The following is a 20,386-nucleotide window of genomic DNA, read 5'->3' on the forward strand; positions in this document are numbered from 1 at the left end:
CCCCCTTGAAGTGTAACCGGGACAGGGAGTCGGCCTTCGTGTTACGGGAACCAGGGCGAAATGTCAGCGAGAAGTCGAACCGACTGAGGAAGCTGGCCCATCTTGCCTGCCGGCCATTGAGGCGCTTGGAAGCACGGATGTACGTCAAGTTCTTGTGGTCCGTCCAAATGGTGAATGGCTCCTCGGCCCCCTCTAGCCAATAACGCCACTCCTCCAAGGCAGCCACAACCGCCAGCAGCTCCCGATTGCCGATGTCATAGTTCCTCTCTGCAGGGAGGAAACAATGTGAGTAGAAGGCGCACGGATGTACCTTCTGGTCCATTGCCGACCGCTGAGATAAGATAGCCCCTAGTCCAGTATCCGAGGCGTCCACCTCTACGATGAACTGTCTCTTGGGGTCTGGATGGAGCAAGACCGGGGCGGTAGTGAACCTCTTCTTGAGGGAACGGAACGCAGCACACGCCGCTGGGGACCATTCGAACGGCAGGGGGGGAAAGGTTAGCCTGGTAAGTTGTTCCGCCACCTGGCTGTAGTTCCGGATGAATCTTCGGTAGAAGTTGGCGAACCCGAGGAAGCTCTGTAACTCCTTCCGAGAGGTGGGTTCCGGCCGCTCCTCCACGGCCCGGATCTTGCGAGGGTCAGCTCGGGTCAAGCCTCTCTCCACGATGAAGGCCAGGTAATCGACGGAGTCGGAGTGAAATCGGCACTTCTCTGCCTTGACGAAGAGCCGATTGTGGAGGAGGCGCTCCAGCACACGGCGGACATGCTGGATGTGTTCCTCGAGGGTCTTGGAGAAAATGAGGATGTTGTCTAGGTATATCACCACAAACTCCTCCAGCATGTCACGAAGGACGTCGTTCATGAGCGCCTGGAATACTGCCGGAGCGTTGGTGAGGCCGAACGGCATTACCAGGTACTCGTAGTGGCCCCTGGGAGTCTTGAAGGCGGTCTTCCACTCATCGCCCTCTCGGATACGGACCAGATGGTAGGCACTCCGGAGGTCCAGCTTGGTAAAGACGGTAGCCTGGGTGAGAGGCTCGAAGGTGGAGTTCATGAGAGGAAGAGGGTACTTGTTCTTAATGGTGATCTCGTTGAGCTGGCGATAGTTGATGCAGGGTCGAAGGTCTCCGTCCTTCTTCCCAACAAAGAAGAACCCGGCCGTCACTGGGGAGGAGGAAGGCGGAATGAGGCCTGCTTCCAAGGACTCAGAGATATATTGATCCATCGCTGCCTTCTCAGGGACGGTCAGACTGTAGAGGCGGCTGCCGGGAAGGGGAGCCCCTGAGCGGAGGTCGATGGCGCAGTCGTAAGGCCGGTGAGGCGGAAGGGCCTGAGCCCGGGACTTACTGAAAACCTACTCGAGGTCGTGGTACTCGGGGGGTATAGTCGAGAGGTCCGGGGGCGGCTCACTAAGGCGGCTCCGGGGGGAGGGACAGGATGCCGCCTGAAGACACTGGGCATGACAGGCGGAGCTCCACCCCCTGATGGTACCGGAGGACCAGGCGATGTGGGGCTCATGCAGCGCGAGCCAGGGCCTGCCCAGGACTACTGGGACAAGAGGGGATCTGGTGATGAAAAACTGGAGTCTCTCAACGTGGTTACCAGCAATGGTGAGAAGGACTGGACAGGTGCGTTGAGTGATGTCAGCCAGGCGGTGTTGGTCCAACGCGAACACCTCCAAGGGTCTCACGAGGTCCTCTAGCGGAATGTTGGCCTGGGTAGCAAACTCGAAATCCAGGAAACTCTCGTCAGCACCCGAGTCGATGAGTGCCTCCACCGTCGCCCGTTGGTCCGCCCAGGCCAGGGTGACACTCATCAGACGGCTAGGTGGTGCACGGTTCTGGGAACGAGAAAAACGGCTCACCAGGATCTCCCGGCGAGCCTGGTCTTTTGGCCGGGTGGGGCAGTTGGAGATACGGTGCCCATCCCGGCCGCAGTAGAGGCAAAGGCCGGACCTGAACCTGGCCTCTCGTTCAGCCGGGCTAAGGTGTGAGCGTCCCAGCTGCATGGGTTCCTCCTCGGGCACCGAACGGGAGGGGAAGGAACCACCAGTTGTGGTGGGAGCAGGACGGACCGCAGTACCGTCACGAGTGCGGGGGGTCTGGGGAACTTCTGGAGGTACCAGTCGGGCTCTCTCACGCCTTCTCTCCCGGAGGCGTCCATCGATGCGAATGGCGAGGCTGAATAGGTCCTCGAGGGACTCAGGTTCCTCACGGGTCGCGAGCTGGTCCCTTACCGCGTCGTTGAGCCCCCTCATGAAGGTGAGACGAAGCGCTTGATCGTTCCAACCGCTCTCCGTTGCGGCCAGTCTGAACTCCAGCACGTAGTCGGTGACCCCGCCACTGCCCTGCCGGAAGGTGCCTAACCGAGCTCCTGGGTCCTGACTACGGGCTGGGTGGTGGAAAACCCTGCGGAGCTCTGCCACGAAGTCTGGGTAGGAAAAACAGAAATCAGCCCCCATTGCCCAGGAGGCAGTAACCCACTGTGCTGCCCGGCCTGAGAGCAGGTTAGTCATGTAAGCCACTCTGGCTCCCTCTGAAGTGAATCGGCTGGGTTTATGAAGAAAAACCAACTCACATTGCATGATGAATGTGGCACAATCCTCGAAGTTACCATTGAACAACCGTGGTTCGGAGAGACGGGGCTCCCGAGGTGCGGGATCGGGATGCGCGGGGCCCGCCACGGCTGCGGGTGGTGCTCTGGCCAAGACTCCTGAAGCAGGTGGGGTTACAAGCAGGGCGTTAAATGCTTCACTCAGAGTTTGCAATTGGTGAAGAATATCAGCCTGCTGATTACCCTGGGCTGTCTGCAGGGTAGCCAGAGAGCGAAGGGACTCCTGAATAGGCAGGACCTGGTCTCGGAGCTCCTGTACAGCAGCCGCAGCCGCACCTAACTGTAGGCTGTGGTCGTTGGTTAATTCAATCTGGACCGCCAACGCTGTTCTGACTCTGTCTGTGTCGGCTGAGGTCATCATGGTCGGGTCGTAATGTTAGGGTTTGAAACCGACCTCAACAGCACGGCACAGACAGGTAGTTCAGAGTTAGCCAAACACTAGGGCGTATTTATTTACAGAATCAAAAAGAGTCAAGTAACAATTCTGAACAACAAAAAAGGAGAATGCCTTCGGCAGAGTTATCTGCGGCTCTGCAGATCCTCCCGGTGTTAGAGGTGGGGAATCGGCGTAGACGCCGTTGCGGCTCTGCAGATACTCCCAGCTCCAACTCGGAGTGGAAACGGAGAGAGAGAGAGAGAGAGAGAGATCAACAACAGTCCAACAGTACACAGAGGCAGTGCAGTTCAGTCCTCCCTTAGCTGAGTCCAGTATGAAATACAAGTGACTTGATCTTCGGTGTAAACTACACACAAGTTAGCTGAGCCCAGTACAAAACAAAACGATACCTCTTCAGTGTTATCCAAACACACAATTTAGCTGAGTCCAGTACAAAACAAAACGGTACCTCTTCAGTGTTATCCAAACACACAATTTAGCTGAGTCCAGTGCAAAACAAAAACGGTAATTCTTCAGTGTTATCCAAACACACAAAAACAGATAATCCAAAAGGGTTTGGTTCCAAAACTCACCAAAGCGCAAACGCGTAAAGCGGGCAATGAGGCGCAGCTCCAAACGGATGATCAAGATATTCACCAGCGGCAATCCAAAGATGTCCTGGAGGGAAAGTAGACGAGGCACAACAACGGGGGGAAGGCAGGCAGAAGCAGTAGTATTCAAAACGACCCGACAACGATTGAAAGAAGGTCCCAGTATATGAAGCCTCTGGAGCGCTAATCACAAACTACGACAGGTGCGTGATGGAATTGGTAATCGCTCCAGAAGCGTGTGGCGGGGAATGCACCAATCAATACAGTACCTTAAAGGAGCGTGTGGCGGGGAACGAACCAATCCTCACAACTTAAAAGCTAGCGAGAATAAAGGAAAGAAAGAATATAAAAATAGGCAAGACTAAAACATAAAATAGCAGAGAAACATAGAATAATAAAACTGATCAAATAAATTGGTAAAAGAACATAAAATGTGTGGAGCAAAACATTTGATAAAAGGTCAACAGAAGGCTCTACTAAAAAGGTGGGTTTTGAGGCCTTTCTTAAAAACATCCACAGTCTGTGGTGCTCTCAGGTAGTCAGGGAGAGCATTCCACAGACTGGGAGCGGAGGAGCAAAAAGCCCGATCTCCCATAGTGCATAGATTTGTCCTTGGGCGCTGGAGGAGGTTTGCCTGGCCAGAGCGGAGATGTCGAGAGGAGGAGTGAGGGGTGATGAGTTCTTTGAGGTATAGGGGGGGCGTTTCCGTAGAGGCATTTGTGGGTGAGCAGGGAGATTTTGAACTCAATCCTGAGTGAGACAGGGAGCCAGTGAAGGGACTTGAGGATGGAGGTGATGTGGTGGTATTTCCGCACTCTCATCAGGATCCTAGCAGCGCTGTTTTGGATACATTGTAGCCTTTGGATGTTCTTGCTAGGAATCCCGATGAGGAGTGCGTTGCAGTAATCCAGCCTGGAGGAAACAAAGGCGTGGATGAGCTTTTCGGCATCTGACAGAGTGAGTGAGGGGCGTAGTTTGGCGCTGTTTCTAAGGTGGTAGAAATAATTTTTGTATAGTTGATTTATGTGTGCCTCAAAGGTCAGGTGAGGGTCCATTTTTACCCGTAGGTTGGTTATTGTTGGTGACAGGGTGATGTTTTGGCCGGAAAAGGTGATGGTGGTGATGGTGGATGAACGAACCTGGTGTGGGGTGCCAATGATAATGGCTTCAGTTTTGGAACTGTTTAGCTGTAAAAAGTTGTGCTTCATCCATGCCTTGGTCTCCTCCAGGCATGTGGTCAGCGTGGAAGATGGCAGAACTGTGGATGGGGTGGGGTTTATTTTTAGGTATAGTTGGGTGTCATCAGCGTAGCAGTGGAATGATATTCCATGCCGGCTGATGACAGAGCCAAGGGGGAGCATGTAGAGGGTGAATAGGGTGGGGCCGAGGACTTATAGCACATGCATGAGCCTGGTCTCTGTTGAAAGATGACATTCTGAAGTTTCTGATTCCAGAACAAACATTCACTTTTAGTGCTAACGTAATAGAGTAACATAGGTCTGAACTTGAGTTGTAGAAAAACGTGTTACTCAAGTTTTTCTGTAGTAGTTAGTAGTCCAGAGGTAGTATTTCCCCAGAAGGTGGTATGGCTTACAAATTCACAAAGACCCATAGCCTGAAGCCTTATGTAGTACATGTCCAAATTCCATAAATATCCATTCAGAAATGAGTGATTAGGAGTGATTTTGGTAAACTGTGTACAAAAGAAAAACTCAGTTTTCTCATAGACTTCAATTCATTCTGCTGTTTTTCTCTTCCTGTTTTCGCTCGTTAGTTTCTTTTTGTTTTTTAGATTCATACATCCCCACGTGGGGTATCACTGGAAAGCCACACTCATTGGCTACAACCCTCCACAATCATTTTCGAGATCGGATCTAGATTGACGGAACTACTGCGCCAAGAGTCGGGAGTGGTATTTTCCGCAATACCGTGTACTTTGCACAAGCCTCAAATATATATTGGATTACAAAATATGCACACCCAAGCCACTAGGGGTCGCCAAAGTGCCAGTGTGCAAATCGTCCTAAAAACGTCCCACATGCGGGACGGCACATGCTAAGAGGTACTGAATTCACACATTAGCTCCCCATAGTAACTAGCTTGTTCTCTTTCATTAACGTAGTATAGTCCAGAGGTCCTAAAGCTGTGCTGAACTAAACACACCGGCTTAAACCAATATGTGCCTTTAACACATTCTCTGCCACGCAATTTGAACATCTTATACCATTCTCTGCCAGCACTGTGAGTCTATGGAGATGTTCACCTTCTTTGCAGGGCTATAACTTTTTAAATTGTATTGCTAAATTGACATTACTATGGCCCATTCAACATCGATTATCTATCGTTCAGGGTGTAGGAACGTTTAACTTTTTCATGCATACATTCATACAAAAATACCGTCTAGAATATAAATATGTTTTTATCGTTTTCTGCAGTAATTCCTAGAACGTGAGATATAGGCATAAACGCATATATAGATGATCAAATGCCGTTTGTTGCCGATCCACGCTATATAAAAAATGTCAACTGTACATGATCCTAAACGTTATGACTGATCATGCGCGGATGCATGGAGGGGGGGGGGGTCGTTTATAATTCCGTGATCGTCGTTAAATGCTTTATGTAGTATGGGTGATATATTGATCAGAGCAGTTTGCATGGATAATAATAAACAAACAGGCTGAAAGTAACGTCAGCATCCTCTTACCGTTTGACGATGAGACTGGAGGAAAAATATCCCACTTATTTGACGGCGATCGCCTAAATCCATTTCCGGTTTGTATAATCATAATACACGGCCAAATCGTATCGATTATTGCGTTATGGCAGCGATCGCTACACACAGACGTGTGTCTACAATCCCGCAACAATATGCAAGTGGCCGGACGCATTTCGGAGACGCACCGAGATCGACTCGGCCATTTCTGGTTTGGCAACTCGCCGATCATCCACCAGGGGGCAGTATTGAAGCGTTGCAGAGTTGTGCTGGCTCACACTGCATCAGACCAGGTTCCGTGAGGGAAATATGAATAACATGGCGGAAAAATGAAATATGATCTCAATACCGTTGTACGCCGTGGATTGGCAGAATTAGCATGAACTTGAAACACGTTGTACGACGTTTATGGCGCAGGATGTGTTAATGGACAAGCAGAGTTATTTTCAAATTATAACACTTTTCAGTTACAGTAATCTAATGTTGGGTCTTAAAATCAAATTTTTCCATATAATTTTCTTGAATCAAGTGTATTTTATAGCTTAACATATTTTTGTGAAATAAACATTTTAGATGTGTATTGTTCCCTGTGTTTTTTTATTATAGAGGTGTGGTTATACTTTTAAGCTTGATTGCTTAGACTACATGTTAATCTAATGTTAATCTTAATCAAGGATGAGGACTATTTCACCATACATGACGCATCATAGATTTTCGCTCGCTCATGGGGTCCCATGTTGTGCAGTAGGTGTCCTTTTTAATTGTCGCCCCTGCCCTTCAAACAGCATGAGTCCGGCACTGGATACCACACCAGTACCTTCTTGCTCATCTTAAAAGTTGGCTAATGGGGCTAATATGTTTTGTTTTAGGGGCTGAAAGACTTTAAAAGAGTCTGGCGACACCAATACCCACGCACCCTGGACAGGGTAAGAGGACAATAAGGAACATGAATCTTCTCTTCTCTCTCACAGATCTATATCCATCAGCCTACAGGATAAAACGTGGGACACATTCACTGGTCAACCCAACATTCCAGAACTCAGTGGAGGATGTGAACTTGCTCTACGAGGTCAGTTTAGTAGTGGTGTGATAATATTTCAGTGGACTTGATTCATTTAGCAAATAATTGCTATCACAGCAGTTATCAACTAATTCTATAGGAACTAGTTTAATTAAAGTGATTATAATTAATTCACAGACATTCCCAATTCCAAATGATCTCTCCGATTTCTACAGTAGCTTTAGAATAACATGTGAATTCTTAAAATGGGTGACATTCCCCTTTAACGGGTATGTTTTACTTTTCTTGTGACCACACAGTCACAAACATTTATTTGTATGTAACGGATGGTACCGTGAAGCGCAGTCACGAAGGGCTGGGGTGAGTAGCGGTGCTATGGGTTAAACTCACTCTCATACTCAAAAGACAGATAGACACGTTGTAAAGTAGTGAATTCACCTCTTGGTATAGCGGTCTGTGCTGTTGCCCGCGGCGTGGGAGACCCGGTTTCGAAACTCCCTTGGGGCATCGAAGTTTAAGGTGACGATGTCACAACCGTTACAATGGTGCCGTGACCCGGATGCCTTGGGTGGAGTGGAGTGAGTTTAAGGAGGGTGAGTGTAACGGATGGTATTGTGAAGCGCAGTCACGAAGGGCTGGGGTGAGTAGCGGTGCTATGGGTTAAACTCACTCTCATCCTCCAAAGACACATAGACACGTTGCAAAGTAGTGAATTCACCTCTTGGTATAGCGGTCTGTGCTGTTGCCCGCGGCGTGGGAGACCCGGGTTCGAAACTCTCTCAGGGCATCGAAGTTTAAGATGACAATGTCACAACCGTTACATATATCGATCTCTGTCTTCCAGATCCTGCTGGCAGGACTGCAGATTGAAGGCGAGGAGAGTTTCATGTTGATCCCAGATGAGGAGCTGGCGTCTCTGAGGAGGGTGGAGAAACTAGGGGTCATCTGCGAGGACGTCCTCCCGAAGAGACTCTCCGAGATCCGACGTCTGACGGCCCGGCTTGTGCGGAGCAGAGGGCCCCTGAGCAGGCCGGACTTTGAACGGACGGTGCTCACCATGGTCTACACCGCCCAGACACTGGCTCACATGACCGACGAGCACCAGAGAGAGGGGTGGACGGAGGCACTGCTGCAGCTGTTCAGAGCCGTTCAAAGGGATCTGGTGCCCTCTTGAGGAGGAAATGGAAGGTGTAGATTTTATGGATGAGAATTACAAGGATATTCTGTGTATCTATGGGTTTATTCACAGTGGAGTATGGATTCCTTATGATTCGTTTAAAGAAATTCTGAACCCCATGTTGATAGGCTATTTGATTTTATTGATAAGGTAATACAGTATATTGATAACTTTGTGATCTATGACAGGAAGATGGCATAGAAATCTGATTAGGAGGAGACAATAAGATACATTTTCCACTATACTTGTTGTATGTACATATCTTTTTTTATTTCATTCAATCATTTCATAAAATACAGTATTTGGATGTTGCAGTCAAACGTATATCACTCAACGTGTTTTCTTTTCCAATAAAGGCTCATGAATAAATCGGTTTCCACTTCAGAAGACTTTAGAAGATCAGTGCTACAGATTGCTCATTATTCTAAATCCTAAAATGCAAGCAACATCTGCTTTATGGTTGCCCTCTCCAAGACCACCACCTATTGTATTTTGATGCAGGAATTGTCTCACTAAGATCTGAAGATTATTTTAATCAATAGTCCTTCTGTTCCATTAATTTTGAGACACATATATATAATAATATAATAATATATAATGTTCTAATATAATAATATATAATGTTCTCGCTGATAGATTGCAACACAGCCCTGTTTTAACCCTTTCACTACCACACTACATAAGGTTAACCCTTTCACTACCACACTACAGAAGGTTATATAGTCGTACTGGCGAATCGCGTCCTGATCTTCGCCATCGAGATATACCTCATCTCCAGTACCTAGTGTACTCCATCAACGAATAAAACAAATACACCCAGCACCTGCCAGGCCCCGCCCTAGTGACGTACTATATAGCACTAGGCGTGGTCACCATTCGCTCTTCCTCTATTTTCGTTTCCATCATGGCGGATGCTTGCACCCTGTGAAACTAGTTGTAATGAAAAGTTTAGAGAAATTACGCAATGTTGAGGCTTACCGGAGATTTGCCAACCCCTGGAATCTTCGGCATGTTCTGACGGCGCTCGTATGGGTTCTGCGACTCTGCAGCGGGATGCATTTTCGATGCATCTCAGCGCCGAGTCTGTAGTCTCCTCGTTTTGTTGACAGCAGACAGAGGGACGGCGTGTGAGGTGTAGCTATCGAGCTACCTCACACAAGGTAGGATCTGCGCCACGAGGCATTAACGCTGGTGTTAGTAATGCTGCTTGTTGTTTTGTTAGACAACCGAGTTGTATATCGGCGCCAGGGGCAGGATGTTTGGGTAAACGTCCCTCTGAGTTGGACGTTTCCCCGGCTGTCCTGGAGCGCGCTGCTAATACCAAATGCTATAATGCTGGGTCACTGTTCTACTGTTCCCCGCTGTGGGATGTCACTAGGCATGACAATGCTGGCGTTTGTGATGTTGCTCGAGTTGTCCCGGGAGACAACCGAGTTGTGTATTGGCGCAAGCGGCGGGATATCTGGGTAAACGTTGTTGTTTTCCCCGTTATCCTGGAGCGCGCGGCTAACGCTATGCTATGTTGGGCTACTGTTTCTGTTTTGTCTCCCTGCTGCGGGAATGTCTGTCTACTCTACAGTCTTCCCTCCTCTTAACCATTCATGCTGACGGTCAATCGGTGTCTACTGTGGGAGTATTGCGGGGGGGCTTTGTTTACCTTTTCATGGGTAAATGGGCTGAGGTCTAGGGCTGGTGTGCTGTTTGTGAATATTATGAATGAATGCGGGACTGGTTCTCTGGTCCGCATCTCTTTAACGTTGTGTGCATGGGCTAGCCCATTCTACAGTATATTGGTGGTGTTAGTTCATTTATTCATTAACCCCTTCATGGTGCACACCACAGTGGAGGTTGCTGGTTGCAACCACCACTGGTGCTCCGTGTTAGCATCAGTCCTTTGCTTTTGACATGTTGAAACAGTGCCCTGCCCGGCCGACGCCATGAGGTGGGTTGGCCCGGCAAGTGGCTGGTGGGCTGTTAAAGCCTGTACCGCCACCGTATGGAATTGGCAGCGATTAGTAACTGTGTTCGAATTGCTGTTTTTTCTGTCAAAAATGGTGTCTGGTCGCGGGGCCTTGAGGGCCAGCCGACGTTGACACATCGCGCAAGGATGTTGACGTTATTAGCTTTGACCTAGCCGCAAGCTATAACCGCTCAGGGCTCCCTTCTCCGCAGAGGATCTTGGTCTTCCGCTGGAGCGTGGGCGGTATTTGTCCTAGGCCCCACACCGCCTCACGCCGCGCAGCAGGTGAGAGCACGGCCTTGTCAGCGGCTATGGCGAGGCCCTCGACAGGCGGCCATGTTTTTTCCCCCGCCAGAGGTATCCTGGGCGTTGAGTCGACAGGTGTCCACAAGGCCGACAGCCTTGGCGGCCGAGGGATCGGCCATGTTGGATGAGCTCGGCTTGGAATATACAAGCCGTTGCCGTCCTGCCGCGAGCAGACCGCTCTCCGATTACTCCCTCCCCCAACATCAGCGGAAAAGGGGCTCTGATTTGTTTCCGTTGGCTGCGGGCCGCGAGCCTTCGTTGAAGCGCATGCGGCCCCACGTTTCGCTTCTCATGGGGACAGGGGCTGACACCCAGTTGATTCCTGAGCCTGGGTCTGTCCGTGAGAATGTTGTGCTGTCAAGCGGCTCCCACACCATAAGCTGTGTTTGGTTGAGCCTGGTGTTACGTCTGTCAACTACAAGTGTTGTCAGCAGGGGGGCTCGAAACCTTTTTGAGGCACACAGTGCAGGCTTCCCCGACCTCGCCTTCGCCAGGCCGGGTATCATGTTGGTGCCTCCCACTCCTGAAAGATTGGCAGTGGTCTCGCAGGCGCGCGTGATTTGGACACCTTGCATGTCCGGCTGCAGAACAACTCCTCAGCATGTTCTGGAGGGGTGTTCAGTGGGGGAGCTTTTGTCACCTAGACTGATGTCAGCTTCCCCCGTATCAAACCGTCCCTTTCTGTCGGGGTCCCCCCTTGGGTGCGATTGCCTCGTGGGTAGTGTCAGGGTCAGATGTCCCGACACAGAACGCTCTGCTCGCACGGGTCCAGGGTTGGCTACACACAGCGGGTGGGACCGGGCCGCCTATCTACAGTTCCTAGCGGACCTGTGCCACATGGCGGCGGGTGCATTGAGAGTGTCATCACATGTGGCTACAGTAGTACCATATGTCGAGGTGGATGGAGAGAACGCTGAGGCGGGGACTTGTATTTACACAACCCCACCCGTTTTCGGGTTTGGTACAGACCCTATTGTGAGGGTCACCAGCAGTGACAGCTCTGGTCAACGAGATCCAATCTCTGTGGACGAAGCAAGCCATCGTCGTGGCGTTTTCCTCCCGGTGTTGTCTGGTGCCTGAGAAATCGGGAGGGGGGGTATCAGACCCATGCTGGACCTGTCCCATGGGAAGGTTCAGCATTTTTTGGATCGTCTCCTACCTGTTGAACACTGTCAGGTGGGGGCCCGGTTCTCCTCCATAGACCTGTAGGATGCGTATTCGCATCCCCTATCTTCCATCCTAGGGCTTACCTACGCTTCCTTTGCAGGGTTAGCATATGAGTACCAGAGGCTGCCGTTCGGCTTTTCTCTGGCTCCCCGCATCTTCACCAAGTGCGTGGAGGCCACTGCGTCGTCAGGGGTTACGAAGTGTATTCTGCCCTGACGACATTCTGGTCCTTGGCGGTCAAGGTGGATCGTCAGGTCTCATACCAGGCAGGTTTCCTACCAGCCTGGGGTTGCTGTAGACTGGAAGTAGAGTACTCCTCTTCCCAGTCAACGGGTGGAGTGCTATGGGCATCCCTCTCAGAGCGTGTTGTCGACACGCTTGGGAGGTTCCGTCCTAGGACGGTTACGGCGCTGTCCGTGATACGCCTGCTCGGTATGATGGCATCTGCTCATTCCGTGGTCCCTCTTGGCCTCCTCTTCACCCCAGGAGGAGGTTACGGGGGTGGTTCTTTTCCAGTATGGAAATAGACCCGGTGAGAGGCAAGTGGAAGCGGCTAAGGTTCCCGTGTCAGTACTGGGGGACCTCGCCCCCTGGGGAGGGCCTGGGGTCCTCACCAGGGGGGTCCCCATGGGCGGTAGGCTGTCACTGGTCACGTTTTTCACCGACGCCTCCCTCGTTGGAGACGCGTCGGGCCAACACAGTAGGGGGCGCTACGGTCTGCTCTACGTTCAATGTGTTGGTATTGAAAGCGGTCCTTCTGGTCCTCAAACGGTGTTTGATCAGGACGGACAATACGACGTCAGCGTCGTATATCGACAGACAGGGAGGAGTACGCTCCCCCCGTCTGCACCGGGCGGCTGGCTATTGGCGTTCTCCATCTGCACGGCCTGAGGGCTCTCCACATCCCCGGCAAGGTGAATGTGGGTACAGGTGTGATGTCGCAGGGCGGTCCTCACCCTGATGGGTGGGGATTACGTCCGGACATAGTCAGGCAGGTCTGGGACCGATGCCGTGCCGCCTGGGATTCTTTCCCCCATACATCTGTTAGGTCAGTTGTTGGGGCGGGTACGTTGAGGAGCGCAGGTCCTTGATCCTGATTGCGCCGGACCGGGGCGCAGCTGTGTGGTTCCCGGTCCTGATCCAGCTCTTGGTATCCCTGTCATGGCCTGTTCCTTGGTCATCGCGGGCCCTCTCTCAAGCGCACGGGTCTCTGTGTTAGTTCCCTGTGCTGGGCCAGCCGCTGATGGTTTGGCTGGTGAGAGGGTGAGTCTGGAGAGGATGGATCCTTCTGTGGTTGGTTTAACCCATGGTCCACGGTCGGTTGTTCGAGGCCCCGTTTGAGCCTCTTGAGCAAGCGCCGTTGGAACAGCTGTCGTTCAAGACTGCGTTCTTGCTGGCCATCACCTCCGCTAAACGCGTGGGTGAGCTTTGTGCTCTCTCGGTGCGGCCCGAGTGTCTGTCTATTCGTTTCGATAGCGGTGCCACTCTGCGGCCTAATCCAGCCTTCGTGCCAAAAAATATCCGGAGTTCTTTCCGCTCCAGAGATATTATGCTCTTTGTCTGTTACGGTGGCTCTCGTGCTGGTAAGGCACTGTCGAAACAGCGCCTGTCCCATTGGTTGTGCGAGGGCATTGCCCTTTGCTACACGTTGGCCGGGCTGGCTCCCCCTGGGGGCGTCAGGGCGCACTCCACTCGTGGGGTGGCGGCCTCTGCTGCCCTGCTGGGTGGGGCCTCGGTGGAGGACATCTGTGCTGCGCCTTCATGGTCCTCACCGGGTCCCTTCGTAAGGTTTTACCTCATGGACATGACCGGGGGTTCTGTCTCCCAGGCGGTTCTGAGGTCTGGAACCTCTCCTGCTTCCCGTCCTTCGGTGGGGTAGCAGGGGTGTGTGGGTGTGGGCCACAATGTGTTGTGTCACACGTGGTCCCGCCTGTGCTGTGCGTTTAAGAGGTTCTAGTTCCCTCTTTTTCGCACTTGGGTGGAGTTGACTGCCGCCCCCTCTTCACTAGGAAGGAAGGGTGACGGGACTCCCCTCCCCCCTGATGTGGGCTTTCGGGTCCTCAGGGGGTGCATTTGTCGGTCCTCGCGTCTGCTCTGTCCCCATATCTCGATGGCGAAGAGCAGGACGCGATTCGCCAGTACGACTATATAACGATAGGTTATGTATATAACCTAGTTATATGAGTACTGGCTGAGCGTCCTGCTCTTAGCTTGCCCTGAGGTCCCTTGGGGAAACTTTTCTTTTGGAAACGGTTTTCCGAGGAAGAGCGAGTGGTGACCACGCCTAGTGCTATATAGTACGTCACTAGGGCGGGGCCTGGCAGGTGCTGGGTGTATTTGTTTTATTCGTTGATGGAGTACACTAGGTACTGGAGATGAGGTATATCTCGATGGCGAAGAGCAAGACGCTCAGCCAGTACTCATATAACTAACTATCGTTAACCTTTCACTACCACACTACAGAAGGTTAACCCTTCCACTACGACACTACAGAAGGTTAACCCTTTCACTACCACACTACAGAAGGTTAACTACCACACTACAGAAGGTTAACCCTTTCACTACCACACTACAGAAGGTTAACCTTTCACTGCCACACTACAGAAGGTTAACCTTTCACTACCACACTACAGAAGGTTAACCCTTTACTATCACACTACAGACGGTTAACCCTTTCACTACCACACTACAGAAGGTTAACCCTTTACTATCACACTACAGACAGCTAACCCTTTCACTACCACACTACAGAAGGTTAACCCTTTACTATCACACTACATAAGTGAAAGGGTTAACCGTCTGTAGTGTGATAGTAAAGGGTTAACCTTCTGTAGTGTGGTAGTGAAAGGGTTAACCCTGTGTCGTGTGGCTGTGAAAGTGTTAACCTTCTGTATTGTCGCAGTGAAAGTGTTAACCTTCTGTATTGTCGCAGTGAAAGGGTTAACCATGAATGAATGAATGAAAACTTTATTTAACAGATTGCAGAATGGGTACAATACAGTACGGCTCAATACATACAATTGTTAAGGGGATGCAGACCTGAGAAAGACGTTTGTCTTGTTTCCATCAGGGTCCCCCATTTTCAATTCATATAGAGATTTGGTAACCATTTGGTAGTGCAGCAGTGAAAGGGTTAAATGCCATAGTATTCAGTGATGTTTCAATATGTGTCCCATTCAAGGTTTCATCTGCCAAATAACAGTTATTATCCAGAATATTTTTTTTTCTCACAGTGGCAACCATTCATTTTCACCAGACCTGGAAATGTGGGTTTTGGTTCATCAAATTTTATAAGAAAGTTCTACTTTATTAATCCCAGTGGGGAAATGATTATTTTGCATTATTTTGACCAATCTGAACCACTTATGAGCCGTGGGCAGCCTCATAATACATTAGGCTACTCCAGTGTTGGTCACGGCCTCACAGGGTAATGGCAGGTGTGTACCTAGCATGCATGTTCTTTGGTGTGGTAGGAAACCGGAGTACCTGGAAGAAACCCTCATGAACACAGGAAGAACATGCACAGTCCTCCCGTCGTGTATGACCTTGGGACGTTCTTCCTGTGAGGTATCAGTGCTAACCACTCCGCTAACCGTACCACCGATTACTGGCCAACAAGGCCAACTAGCAGGCCATATATCTCATGCTCTTGTTGCAAAGCCACAAGGACTGATGGATGAGAAGGTGAAGATTGTGGGGAGTAATGCCCATCCAAAAGAGGAGAGCACCCTTCACTCTCTGCTCTGCTCTGGGGACAGAGACCTGTGGGATGCTTTCAAACCAAGGCAGAAGATCAATCACCCTTCACTCTCTGCTCTGCTCTGGGGACGGTAATCATGTAGAGTGCTTTCAGCCAGGACTTGACAGGTAATAATGGGGACTTGCAGGTAAGAGGAGGAAAATAGCTTAATAAAGATTATAAGATTCAACAGTCCAGTATCCGAGTGCACTGTAATGGCTTATTGATGTTATTATTCATAATGTATACTGTTCTGAGACCACATATTATTCATAATGTATACTGTTAGTGTTCTGTGGGCAAATAATAAACCATAACCATATAAATGAACCCTTACATTGTTTTAGTGAAGTAAATAGACATTTGCCATGTTATTCTGACAGTGAGTAAAAATGGCCTATAGGAAATTCTGCTACCTGATAGAATCACTGTTGTAATATTCAATAAAAGCACTATATTTTCCTCTCCAAAGTACTCATACAACACCATCTGAAAGGTTGACAAAAAAAATTGCAAATATATCCGGATCTTGCAGGGTTAATAGAAGGTGTCTGCCCTTTTCCCCACACTTAAAGCCTCTGTGTATGTCAGGAAAATCTGTAATCTGTTATTTTTGTGGCTGTAATCACAATTTTTTTTTACAAGTATATCTTTTATTTCATTTATATAATTTGTTTTACAATATGTAGTTATGATCATATCATATTATGAGTCAAACGGATTATTCTAATTATATCTTAGATCCAGTGATGCCACAGATTACTTGTAATAAAATAATCTGATTACTGATTACTCCTTTAAAAAGTTATCTAGTTACTTTACTGATTACTTGATTATCAAAGTAACTTGGTTACTCAGTCTGAAAGTAACTAGGTTACGAAGTCGTCGTCGTCCCCCCTGCTGCTGCCACAACATAAGAATGACTACAGTTTATTATTATTTTTTTTTTATAATGCTTTATTGAAAGTGCATAATGTCATAAATCATGATTGGCTGCTCAGACAGGTCATCATGAGACGTAATCAGCCATAAGCCCATAAGGTCACAGCTGTCCACTGCTCAGGCACTCTAGGACAGTGGTTCGAAATCAAATATATAAATATAAATGTATATAATATAATTTTAATTAAAAAATAAAATTGTAAAACCGTTGTGTAATATAAAACATGGTATTATAGTTTGTTATTCTCATGTGTGTGTGGCTGTGTGAGTGCGTGCACGAACGCACGTCCCATCTCCGGTCTAGCTGACTGTACCCCTGGCTCTCTTATCATCATCAGATAACTAAATAGTAATGCACAGCCACTTGGAAAAGTAACTGTAATCAGATTACTGGCTTGTAAAAAGTAAGAAGTTAGATGACTATTTACTGAAAAAGGTTATCAGATTAGAGTAACTAGTTACTTAGTAACTAGTTACTGGCATCACTGCTTAGATCATACCTCAAAAAGCCCCTCCCTCCTCCTCTTTCCCTATTGGTTTTTTCCTAAAGTTGCAGCAGGATGATTGGTTCACCAGCAGGTAATCACGCAGTGTAATGCTAAGTAACTAAATGAACTAGCTAACCATGCTAATGTTAACCTAATTCAGTGTACTCTTAGGGCTAGATCCACAAAGAATGGATTGCAGGAGCAAGTTGCACCCTTACTTACCATTTATGAATTGAAAATGGGGGACCCTGATGTAAACTAGACAAAAGTCTTTCTCTGGTCTGCATCCCCTTAACAATTATGTGTATTGAGACGTACTGTATTGTACCCATTCTGCAATCTGTTAATACAATGTGCATTCAATCAATCAATCTGCACGGTGATTGATTGAATGAAAATTGTATTAACAGATTGCAGAATGGGTACAATACAGTACGGCTCAATACACACAATTGTTAAGGGAATGCAGACCAGAGAAAGACTTCTGTCTTGTTTACATCAGGGTCCGCCATTTTCTATTCATAATAAATTGTAAGTAAGGGTGCAACTTGCTCCGTGCAATCCATTCTTTGTGGATCTAGCCCTTAGTGTTGTATAATATAGGTAAATGAGAGCTGTGTGAATCTGTTTATAGTTAGCAAAACATTGAATTCCATGTGATATCTCTCCAGGTCAAGAGGCAGAGGACATTTTTTTTTTACACAGAAAGTGTTGTGGTCCACCCTCATGTGCTCATCGGCGGTACTACGCCGGTCTGCTTCTGGACTATCTTTTATTGTCATCGTTCATTTCATTTTATCATGTCATAGTCTCTGCCTGGCTCGCAACCTTGTCTCATGTAATTCTGTGTGTCTGTAATGTCCCTGCCCTATTAGTCTAGTGTCCTTGTCTGTGTTGTATTCATTCTGTCCTTGTAATATTGTTCTAGTCTAGTTCTCATGTATTCATTGTGTTAGTGTTCTGTTACCCCCTAGTCTTGTCCCAGCTGTTTCCGTTTTGGTAATCAGTGTTAGTATTTATGATCGCTCGTTTATAGTTTCCTGTTACGGTTTCGTATACCTTGTATTCTGTATTTTCGCAACCCAGCTCTTGTGAGCTTATTCTCGTATCAGTGCTTTTTGGCAACTCAGCTCGCTTCTGAGCCTCTGTATGTTATTCAGCCCTGCTCGTCGACGTCTTAGTGTTATGTTTTGTTCCTGTGAGCCTACGCTCTGCCCTCGGGTTTTCGTTACCCGTTTGTATCTCGTCTCAGTAAGTATGTTAGTGCTCTTGGTTTTGGTCCTCTTTTATTTCGTTGTCTAAGTCCGTTTGTTTTCTGGTCAGGTCTAGTTAGTCTTTTGTCTTCCTTGTGTCCTTGTGTCCTTGTAACAGTCCTGCGTCATGTTTTGTCTACACCAGTAAAGACCTATTATTTTTTGAACGCTTGTCTCCCGTCTACTAACTCGCACTCTGTCTGCACTATTTGGGTCCCGCACCACCACATCCCATAACAGTAATCCTCATCCCTGTCCTCAGTCAGGAGGTTAACCCTTTCACTACCACACTACAGACGGTTAACCCTTTCACTACCACACTACAGAAGGTTAACCTTTCACTACCACACTACAGACAGTTAACCTTCTGTAGTGTGGTAGTGAAAGGTTAACCGTCTGTAGTGTGGTAGTGAGAGAGAGAGAGAGAGAGAGAGAGAGAGAGAGAGAGAGAGAGAGAGAGAGAGAGAGAGAGAGAGAGAGAGAGAGAGAGAGAGAGAGAGAGAGAGAGAGAGAGAGAGAGAGAGAGAGAGAAAACACTTCCACATAATTCTCTCAGCTCCCAGTCGGAGGAGGACGCAGAATGTGTTGAGGCTGGTGGTCCAGTCAGGTCACCCCCCTCCCCCCGGTCCCCCCTCCATGGTTGGAATCGATTCACTTCCAGACACAACTAATCCGGTGATTCAGATCGGGGAAAGGTTCATTCTCATTGAACAAATGAAAAGGCTGCATTGCCCGTGTTGAGCTCAGCAAAACAACAAAGGGCAGTTTTCTATTTAAATTCACAATTGAGTAGAAAAGATTAATTGATTGAATATAAAGTGAATTGATCCCAACCCCTGTAGCAGACAGCCCTGTAGATAGAGAGAGAGAGAGAGAGAGAGAGAGAGAGAGAGAGAGAGAGAGAGAGAGAGAGAGAGAGAGAGAGAGAGAGAGAGAGAGAGAGAGAGAGAGAGAGAGAGAGAGAGAGAGAGAGAGAGGGGGGGGGGGGGGAGAGAGAGAGAGAGAGAGGGGGGGGGGGGGGGGGGAAAGAGAGAGAGGGAGGGAGAGAACCTTGGACAAAAGTATTGTATTTATGACCTTGATATATGTCATCGAGTTGTGTTTTATTGGAAGATAAATTGGTAAATGTCATACTGTAAGTCCAGAGCTCTCTTGGCTCATGAGTACAAAATACCCAAATAAAGTAATACTCTGATAGTACTATTAGTAGGCTACTCAGATCAAAAAGGACGCTCTTGGTTTCATTTGTGTTTGCTCTGGCCTTCTGAGCTTCCTTTTGGACATGTTTTGGTATTGCTTTATAAAGCAAATATATTATATAAATATTTAGAATGGGAAAACGGTAAAACAGACCTGTAGGTTTTTGTTAGGACAGGCTAATAGTGCCCAGATGGTGTAGCGGTTGGGATCCTTGTCTCTGGGAACCCAGGGAGTTCTCTCCTGTGTCTCTCCTGGTACTGTCTCCCTCTCAGCCTCCCTACTGTCTCAATAAAGAACCTTCTATCCCGTGTCTCTCCTGTCCTGTCTCCCTCTCAGCCTCCCTACTGTCTCAATAAAGAACCTTCTCTCCTGTGTCTCTCCTGTTACTGTCTCCCTCTCAGCCTCCCTACTGTCTCAATAAAGAACCTTCTATCCCGTGTCTCTCCTGTTACTGTCTCCCTCTCAGCCTCCCTACTGTCTCAATAAAGAACCTCCTCTCCTGTCTCTCCTGTTCTGTCTCCCTCTCAGACTTCCTACTGTCTCAATAAAGAACCTTCTCTCCCGTGTCTCTCCTGTTACTGTCTCCCTCTCAGCCTCCCTACTGTCTCAATAAAGAACCTTCTATCCCGTGTCTCTCCTGTTACTGTCTCCCTCTCAGCCTCCCTACTGTCTCAATAAAGAACCTTCTCTCCTGTGCCTCTCCTGTTACTGTCTCCCTCTCAGACTTCCTACTGTCTCAATAAAGAACCTCCTCTCCTGTCTCTCCTGTTCTGTCTCCCTCTCAGCCTCCCTACTGTCTCAATAAAGAACCTTCTAT

At 48.6% G+C, this 20,386-nt stretch overlaps 1 protein-coding gene across 1 annotated transcript in view; it reads left to right on the plus strand.

The window, feature by feature from the left end:
- The window catches only part of fam180a (family with sequence similarity 180 member A), a 39,039-nt gene extending 30,181 nt beyond the window's left edge, over nucleotides 1-8,858 (plus strand). The window contains exons 2-3 of the mRNA XM_084330081.1: nucleotides 7,288-7,385; nucleotides 8,182-8,858. Of these exons, the coding sequence (XP_084186207.1) occupies nucleotides 7,288-7,385; nucleotides 8,182-8,511 (428 nt within the window). The 3' untranslated portion in view covers nucleotides 8,512-8,858. The remainder of the gene's footprint in view (nucleotides 1-7,287; nucleotides 7,386-8,181) is intronic.
- Nucleotides 8,859-20,386: the final 11,528 nt, after the last annotated feature.

The sequence above is a fragment of the Notolepis coatsorum genome (genome assembly GCF_963971535.1).
Source record: "Notolepis coatsorum genome assembly, chromosome: 15".
Lineage (NCBI taxonomy): Eukaryota > Metazoa > Chordata > Actinopteri > Aulopiformes > Paralepididae > Notolepis > Notolepis coatsorum.